General features: G+C 29.6%; 1 protein-coding gene across 1 annotated transcript in view; it reads left to right on the top strand.

The window, feature by feature from the left end:
* ADGB (androglobin) overlaps window positions 1-10,101 on the top strand; it is a 154,175-nt gene that overhangs the window by 109,445 nt on the left and 34,629 nt on the right. The window contains 2 exon segments of the mRNA XM_023528329.1: window positions 5,565-5,764; window positions 7,671-7,782. Coding sequence (XP_023384097.1) covers window positions 5,565-5,764; window positions 7,671-7,782 — 312 coding nt within the window.

The raw sequence follows: 10,101 nt of genomic DNA, 5'->3' as shown, positions 1-10,101 counted from the left end.
ACTTTAAGGTGACTTTCTTTTCTCCACACTAATCCATTCCACGTGGGTTTCACTGTTTCACGCAGGGCTACCTTAACTCCAGGACTTTAGCAGGCACTTATGTGCAACTCTCCTATGCTATTTAGGGGCTCATGTTTTTTATTAAATAACTACTTGCCGCCAACATTCCTCTCCAAATCTTTTCATTTAAATTTGTAGAGGCAAACACTGTTTATTATTTGTCATATAGGTTATCATTATTTCACTTCAAAAATTACCATTTACAAGATAGTTATACATAAACACTTAATCTTGTGTGTTTACTTATGGCAAAGAAAGAGAAAAATGGAGTGAAAGGATAATTAAAACAGAATTCAAAAATTGTTCCAAAATTAGAGCCATCATCTATGATTGTTCTTTTACAAGCTATTTCTATTTTCATATTTGCATTTCTAGATGAATTTTAATAGTTTTTTTTTTTCAAATTTCCCGCAAACCACTCAAAAAGTCATCGTTTTCCTTCGGATTTTCTCAAATATATAGATGTTTTGAATATATGGTGACATTGGTTAACAAAATCCAATAAGTTTCAGCTGTGCATTTTAACAGTAAGGCATATATATATTTACACTGTGTGTTCACCTCCCATAGTTGAATATATAGATTAATTAATCGAAGGAGAACTGACATCTTTGTAATATTGAATTTTTATACAAGCAAATGCTATTTCTTTCCATTTGTTCATGACTTCATTTAGGTTTCACAGAAACTATTAAAAAATTTATTTCTGGAGATTGATAAAGTTGTTATTGTAAATTAGATTTTTTTTTTTAGATTTCAAACAGAATGTTAGTTTTAAAGGGATGTTATTAATTTGTGTTTATGTATATAAACAGACACTGAAATTCCTTTTTCTTTCTAAACAATTTTCAGAAGCTTCTCTTGAAAACATATCCATTTATTAAATCTTTACTATATGTATTTCTGAAATAGCCCCACCAAAAATACATGTAAAAAGAGAGAGAGAGTGTGTGTGTGTGTGTGTGTGTGTGTGTGTGTGTGTGTGCGCGCGCGCACATGCATGCACGCATGCTATATTTGTAGTGGAACAGGGTATGTCAGATTATGGTAATCTGTAAGAAAAAATTTTATGGTACTAAAGAAGAAATTAACTCCATTGCACAGATGCAAAAGACTCTGAAGTGAGCCAGTAACAAAATCTTAAATACAGGCCTCTTTAGGTTTTATATTATCTCATGGAAATTTTAAAGAATGTCTGTATATATCATAAAATTTTCAGAATTAAAATCTTACAGCAGTACTCATGCTGAAGAGTTAATATAAAATTTGTAATTTGCCACATTTGCAGTCTAGGCAATTGAATGTTTGAAGGAGTACTATGGACTAGAAATAATAAAATATCTAATTTCTTGTGTAAGGCTCAATTTTGTTGATAATATATCATAATTAATAAAACCAATCTCCTACTGATAGTGATTTGTGATCCTTCTACTCTTTCATTAGAATTAATTTTAACAGCAATTCTGTGTTGTCAAATTGGCCTTAACTGAGTTTGTGTAAATTTACCTTCTTTTATCCAAACTCCCCTGAATAACAGCGTTATCATATTTCTTGACTTTTGTCAATCTGAATGCTGAAGATATTAATTTATATTTCACTTACCATTAGTGAGGTTTAAACATGTTTTTATATATCTTCTATATTAAGGAAAATTAATATATAATTTAATCTATTAAGGAAAATTTTCCTTTTTCATGTTTTAAATATTTTTGTTAAAGAATGGGTTATGAATGAATGACTAAATGTCTAAAGGAAGTAATGAAAAAATTACTTCCCAAGGATAAGCACTTTGTGTCATTCATTTTTAAATTTTATTGCAGTATAATTTATATACAGCGAAAAGCACAAACAAGTCAATGAGTTTTGACAAGTGCATATATTAGTGTGACTTACACCCCTGAAAAGATATAGAACATTTCTGTTACCCACAAAGATCTCTTAGGCCATTTCCATTTAATTCCCAAACCCCTAAAAGGCCACCACTATTCACATTTCCATCACCATAGATTAGTTTCGCCTTTTCTAGAACTTCATGAAATTGAGAGCATGTAAATATTTCTTGGCACTGGTATTTCTTGCTCAGCATCGTGTTTTAGGATACATCCATATTGTTACTAATCTTTTCCTTTTTATGTTGCAGAGTATTATTTCATTGTATGGATAGCTTTTGTTTATCTTTTCTTCTTCTAGACATATGAGTTTATCCCAGTTTTAGGGTTTTGTCACTAAAGCTTCTAGAGACACGCTTGCTTATATAAGTCTTTTTATTTTTTATTTTTTTGGACTTAAGTTTTTATTTCTCTTGCTTGGGAGTTGAATTGATGTATCATGGTTTGATGTGTGTGTGTGTGTGTGTGTGTGTGTGTGTGTGTGTGTGTATTTTTTTTTAATTGCCAAAAACTTTATCAAAGAGAATGTATCATTTTACAAAGTATGAGATTTCTGATTCTCCATATTTTTGCCTATATTTATCATTGTCAGTGTCTGTCATTTTAGTCATTTTGTTGATTAGGTAGTTATCCTTCCTCGTGGTTTAAATTTGCTGACTAATGATCTTGAGCTCTTTTTGCGTGCTTATTGGCCACAGGTATGACTTATTGGTGGACGTGTCTATTTACACATGACATCCGTATTTTTAACAGGTTGCCTTTCTTCTTTGTATATTATGGATATAAGTCCTTTATCAAATACATGCTTTGCAAACATAATATCTTAGTCTAAGGCTTATCCTTTCACTTCCTTAACAATAACTTTTGAAGAGCAGAAACTTTCAATTTTGATGAAATCAAAGTTGTCATTTAAAAAAAATCACTAGTGCAGTTTGTGTTTTACCTGAGAAATATATCCCTAATTCAAGGTAATGGATAGTCTAACTCATGTTTTATTCTAAAAGTTTTTTAATCTTAGCACCTTGCTCTGTTTTATTACCCATCTTGAATTTTTGTATATGATGCAATGTAGAAGGTCAAGGTTCTTTTTATTCCCACATGGATATCCAGTTTTTCCAGAACTGATATTTTCCACATTGAATTACCTTGACACTTTTTCCAAGTCAGTTGATTCTGTGTGTGGGGGCCTATTTTGTGACTTTTTTATATCAATTGATCTAAAATCTACTCTTAGTCTAATACCACATTTTTCTTGAAAATTGTAGCTTTAGATTTTAACTGGGATAGCGTCGAACGTGAGAACAATGGCATCTTAACAAAACTGGACTGTGACATGGTCTATCTCCTACTTTACTTCAGTCACTAATTTTTCTCAGCAATGTTTTCATTGTTTTTTCAATGTACAGATTTTACACATACTTTATTAAATTTATACTTAAGTATTTTATTTTAATAGGAGCTCCATGTAGACCTAAGAATACATGTGCATTAGATCATTCAATACCAGTATTAGTTTCTAGGACTGCTGTAAAAAAATTACCACACAGTGGGGAGCCTGAAAAACCAAAAATTTATTCTTTCACAATTTTGAAAAGTAGAAGTTCAGAATTAAGGTATTGTCAGGGCCACACTTCCATCAAAGACTGTACAATACTTCTTTGCCTCTTCCAGCTTTTGGTGGCTCCTGGCTGTCCTTGGCTTGTGACAGCGTAACTCTGCAGTTCCTACCTCTGTCTTTCTTTACATGGCCGTCTTTCTATGTGCCTCCATTTCTTCTTCTTTCTTGTCTCTCTTAAGGACAACCACATTAATGCAGACTGGTCTCATCTTGGGACCCTTACCTTTATTATAGCTGCAAACACCCTCACATCAAATAAGGTCACATTCTGAGGTTCTAGGTAGATATATCTCTTTTTAGGGTCATGTTCCACTCACTGCAATATCACACCATAGGTCACTTAGCCGCTGTTTAATTTTTTCTTCATTCTCTCCTTCTATTTAGATTATTTCTATTGCTTATCTTTAAGTTTAGTAATCTCTTCTTGTGAATTTAACAGTGTGCTTTTTAAGTCCATCCAGGAATATCTCATTTCAGATATAGTCAGATCTAGAATTTCATTTTGATTTTTTTATATATTTCATTTTTCTCTTTATATCCACCATTTGTTCTTTCCTTATGTTGTTCTTTTCTCTTAAATTCTTAAACCCATTTTTAATAGCTATTTTAAAGTTCTCGCTTGCTAAGTCCAACAACCGTGTCGGCTATACAGTTATTTTTATTGACTTTTTCCTCAAGTTATGGTCACATTTCCTGCTTCTTTATATATCAAATTGATTATGTGCTGTATGTTGTACTTGCTACATTGCTAAGAGTCTAGATTATGCTTTCTTCATTGAGAGAGTTGAATTTTGTTCTGGCAGATAACTTATTTATAATTTATCTTACTCCTATTAAGACTTGGCTCTAAGCTTTCTTAAGTCAGGTCTAGCTACAGTGTCCATTATTCGAGGGTTAGGGTAGCTCTATCCTTAAAGAAGAGCCTTTCTTAAGTCTCAGATGAATGCCCTGTGAGTTTATTAAATTTCCTTCATTTTGGCAGAACTCCATTGTCTCTCAACACTATGCAACTTTCAGAATCTTTAATATGCTTATAATATCCTAGTAGTTGTCTGCCCGTCACTATTAGGTATTTATACAAATAAAGTTTCAAATTCAACTAAAGACTCAAGTGGAACCCTATGCATGTTTTTGAGCTCCTTTGCTGTTCAGTTGCCTCCTCCCTGGTACCCTGCCTCACAAAGTCTAGTTGTTTCAAAGGCTCTAAACTCCAATCTTTGCTTCTTGAACATGACAACACTGCTGTTCACTGTTTGGACTCAACTTCCCTGTGGCACAGTTGAAAAGGTTCTCACAAGCAGAAATCTGAGGAAGTGGAAAGATCATCTTGTATGTTTCCCTTCCCTCAAGGATCACAGTCCTGGGTTGTCTATTTGCCCAATGGCTGCATGGTTGCTTTATTCATTTTGTCTAATTTTATCATTTTTTATGGTATGAGAATAAATCCAATGCCCATTATTATCACGACTGAAATTGGAATTTCTCTCTGTCATTCACTTACGTTTCTCTGATACACATTTAATAAATTAATTAATAAACTCACAGCACATTTCTATTTTTATCCCTCCCAGTGGTATTTATAATGTCATTAATATCATTAATTACAAAATAATAATAAACATAGAAATTAAAAATTAAAATGAAAGTTCTTTTTATAAGTGTGATAACATATTCACACATACTATTAAACATTGAAGAATTCATATTGTATGGTCTTAGTTTAGTGAATGAGAAATTTTTGAATTATTGTGTATTCTCTTAGCAATCAGTGGTTGCTCAGAAGATGCATATGCTCTGGCACATACTACTATAATGAGTTTTTTTAAAGCCAAAATATGTCCAAGAAGCCAGTGATGTGGTTTTCATCCCCTTAAAATAAAACAAATGGACATGTTCCTTTGAGCATCTTATAAAGGTATATAACTAAATAACAGTCAATAATAACTATGCATTTTATATATTTTTATCTTAATCATAATATATTTTTTTCTATTTAGCTAGCAAGCAAGTCCTTTTAATTCATCCTTCACCCAAGAAAGAGCAAGAATTGTACAATAAAAAGAAATCTACCCAGCTTTCTCTGAAATCCTTTAAGGGTAGACCTGGAAGTGCAATAGTAGACATTGGTCAGCCTATTGTGGAAGAGGAAACTATTAATGTGACCACTCTGGAAGAAAATGCTAGTACACCACAGCAGGTATATTTACATTTAAAAGAATTATTCACTATTACTACTCCTAAAAATCTAACATAAATTACAATAATTCTTTTCCTAAAATTGTCAATGTATAATGCTTTCTATATGCAATGCCATGAATGCATAACCAGAATTGAAGAATTGGACATTATTGAACAGTTTTTCTGTGCCAAGATTTTTAAATACGTGGCAAATCTAATCTGTACACTAACCCTATAATGTAGATGTAATTATCTTATGTTACATATGAGTTATAAAAGGCTATCTAACTTTGAAAAGTCACACATGATAAAAACTGATTTGTATGTCTTAAAGAAATAAAAAGAATGCATATAATTTAAAGCAACAGAAAAAAAAAACATGACATATCCATTAGAAAATAAATAAAAAATTAATCAAATAAAATGCCAGAAATAAATCCTCTTAAGGAAGCAATTACAGTAAATACAAATTGATTACTAATCAATTAAAAAGATAAAATTTTAAAGATAACAGGGTCCAACATAAAAGTAAAAGGAAGAATAAAACAAGTAAATATGGCCAAAAATATGGCCATAACAAACAGATAAATGCCTAACTGCCCAGACTCAATAAATAAAGAGCAAAACTATTAGAACTAAAAAGAAAAATAAGTTAATAATTAACTGTTTATTTTAACACATACTGATAGAAACTGATGGATCAAGCTGAAAAATAAAATATGATAGAATTTGAAAATTTTAGTTATAAACTTAATCCTTTAGATATCTGTATAGAACATTTCACCTTATAAATAGAAAATATTTTTTCATAGCTCACACAGGAAATCTCATAAAAACCAAATTGTATTATATAGATCTGAACAAAATGCAATAATACAGAAATTAATAAATAGCCTAAAATCTCATAAGTGTGGAAACAAAATAAAATATACTAAATAATCCTCTAGTTAAGAAGAACATCAAAAAATTTATTAAATATAAAGGACTCAAAACAATAAAAAACTATAAATCAATTTGTAAGCCACGTCTAGAGTAGCATTCAGTGGAATGTTGACTTTTAAATTAATTCATGAGGAAGCATGAATGACAAAAAGAAAAATGAGCTAAGCAAAAGAATAAATCAAAGACAAAAGAAGAAAAAAGTTAATAACAATGAGGAACAAAATTTAGGAAGTTGATAAGCCCTAAGATTTTTAAGAATAAAAAAGTAGACATGTCTTTTATAAGACCAATCAAGAAAGGAAATATAAATAAGTCAAATATAAAACAAATAAATTGGGTTGCAGTACAACTCCAAACAATAGGGTTGTTTTTTTGTTTTTTTTTTTAATTAGTGTTATATACAACTCTATGCTAGCAAACTTAAAACTTAGATAAAAAAACATAATAAGTTCTGGGGGTAAGGAAAGGAATGGCAAAGTTGCCTCACTATGCAATAGAAAATAAAGATAATAATGAGAAGAAGAAGGAGAAGAAGTAAAACTAAATTGATAAAATCTCACCTTTCCAAAAAGCCATAGGCCCATTTGGCTTTACAGGAAAGCTCTAACAGACTTGCAAGGAATAAACTATTCTAGGAAATAGAAAAACAGTATAAACTTTCCAATCTTTTCTCAGTGATTAATGTAATCCTAACTCCAAAACTGATGAGAAACAAAAGTAAAATAAATATATTTTATTTATAAATATGGGTACAAAAATTATAAATACTAGAATATGTAATGGCAGGTATTGGTGGGGATGTGAGGATAAACTTTTATAGACTGATGTTACAGAGTTTTAGAGAATATGTGATAGTGTTTAATTAAATTATGATTGTATGATTCAGAAAAATATGAGTTTATTATATGCCTAAAATAATAAATTCTTAGGCACATATGTTTATTCTTATTGATTTTGCTTAAACACTGCATTTTATTTCACAGGTTTATAAGTATATTATACAGTGTTTAGTGTTGTATAACAGTTGGCCTCTCACCGAAAGTCAACTGATGTTTGTTCAAGTGCTAAAAGACTTAGAAAAAAATGATAACAAAGGTATGTCACTCAAAATATTATTTATTCATTTTATATTTTATATAAATATTTAGTAGTAAATTTGTCATGTAATCATTAAAACATTATTGCTTATAATATGTATTTATATCTATGACATTTTCTGTTTTGTTATTAGACTACGTGTTTCAAAATCTTTATTAGCTTGGTTTATAAGAACCAAAAGTATATTATTGTTTAGGCCTAGATTAAACACATTTTGGTTAGTTAGTAAAAATTACTTAATGATTACCTGAGAAATTTATAGAATACACATTCTTAAATGCACATGGACCATTCATATTTGTTAAACTTGGAAGCAATTTTACTAAATTCCATTGGAGACTTTGTTCATGGAGAAAACCTGTTTCTGAATAATGTTCTAAAGTGGTACATAAACACACAGTGACAAAGGAGGAAATATTTGCAATAGTATATGAGCTTTTCAGGAAAAAATACCACAATGCTATTAGAATTTTGTATTGCTGCACTACTACAATACTATTAGAATGGTGAATGAGTTGCTTTCTTCCTAACTCTCAAAAGTAAACTTCTAATGTCTAAAAAGGTGCAGAATACCTTAAAATACCATTAAGTGTAGTCAAATGAATATTTTCAACTTTCTGTGAATATTTACTTTAATAATTAGAAATTTGTTTTCAGTATATGTAAATTGTGTGAATTATGTAAAATTATGTAAATTGGAGATAGTAACAAAAGAAGAAATGACACTTTGAAATGGAGCAGGGGTATAAAATAGTTTGCACAATGAACCTCTGCCTTGGAAGTAGAAAAATAATTTATGGTAGAACCGATTTCAGATCATTGTGTCTTGGATAAATGTCCTTATTTAGGGAGCTACTTATATTTCTTTAGTAAACACAAAAGTTTGTATAAATGATTTTATTATGTTTTTCCTTAAGATCTATTAAGTTTCTCAACTTCAAGTTATTCAAAACAGATGGATTTCCAGTAAACAAGCCACTATAACAAAGTATCATAGTTAATACATTTAGGTGTATTATTGAATAAAGGTTAAAATCCTAGAGGGAAACAAAAGAAAAATATTAATATCTGAAATAAACACAGTAGTATAATTCATGAAATAGAATAGTGTAAAAACATAGAGTTGGATAATGGTATAAAATTAATAATATGAATTGAGCTTTTAAAAGAAAGTTAGTATTAAATGGAGAAATACAGCATAGCAACTAAATTCCCCAAGGTTTGGCTACCTGAACTTGGATAATTTGTCACCTGTGAAGTTAGAATAATAATCCCTATTTTTTTAAGTTGTGAAAGTTCAAGATTTTATATACATATGTATATACGTATGTATGTATAATAGTTCCTAGAACCTAGTAGCACTCCATAAAAAGTATTATCATTATTACATATTTCAACTAGAAAATAAGTCTTCAGGAATAATTATATGTCTTTTTTTTTGACATCACATTTGACAATTTTATGCATGAATGATCAGCTACTAAAATTAAATTAAACCTTGCATTGCATAATACATTTGTTGCTAAAAGCAGCAAGCAAAGAAATTCAGAATCCAATTTTATTTAAAATCAACTGGAATAATTTTCTATTGGAAAGAATATGTTGGCCAGTCTTTTTGAAAGTTAACTAGCTTTTGAATTTGGAATAATCAGTCTCTAATATGTTTATAAATATAAATTTTTAGGTAGCTGATTTGTTAAAATTAAAACATATCGATATGCGAACTTCTATGAGCCAACTGTATTTGTAACTAAGAACATACAAGCTTTAATTTTAAGAGTATATTTTAGAAAAATTAAGTTGTTAATTTCTTCTAATTATAACAGCTTATTTTTCAATTATAAATACTTTGTATCAAGAAGAAATTGGTCAAGTATTTTTGTTCATTAGTATACTGGTGACCGTATTTAAAATTTTATGTATATCCCAAAGTCAATAGAAATGTTGCTCCATTTATTCATTTAAATTCAACAGTTAATTTCTATGAAAAGTAAAATATATAATTTAATTTTTTAAAAAAAATTTACATCTTTACAATCTATGATAAAAAGTAAGACCTGAAATACAGCTATGTACAACTTAGGATATTTTTGTTATAAATATGAGTTTTTAGAAAGCTCAGCCTCTGGTTAATATGAAGCAACAGTGCCATCTTTAGTTACATTTCAAAACCTAAGTTTTAGTAAAAATTGCTTACGGGAATAGAAATTGGAGAGTCTTGAGCTGGTAGTACTAATCTATTTTCAAAAACACATATAAACTTGTTTATCATTCTCAATTCAAGGTCTTTGAAGAAACAAAATGATTATAATATAT

This window comes from Pteropus vampyrus, unplaced genomic scaffold, assembly GCF_000151845.1.
Source record: "Pteropus vampyrus isolate Shadow unplaced genomic scaffold, Pvam_2.0 Scaffold24, whole genome shotgun sequence".
In the NCBI taxonomy this organism is placed as follows: domain Eukaryota; kingdom Metazoa; phylum Chordata; class Mammalia; order Chiroptera; family Pteropodidae; genus Pteropus; species Pteropus vampyrus.
Note: the sequence above shows the minus strand (reverse complement) of the source record. Positions and strands in the feature narration are given on the sequence as shown.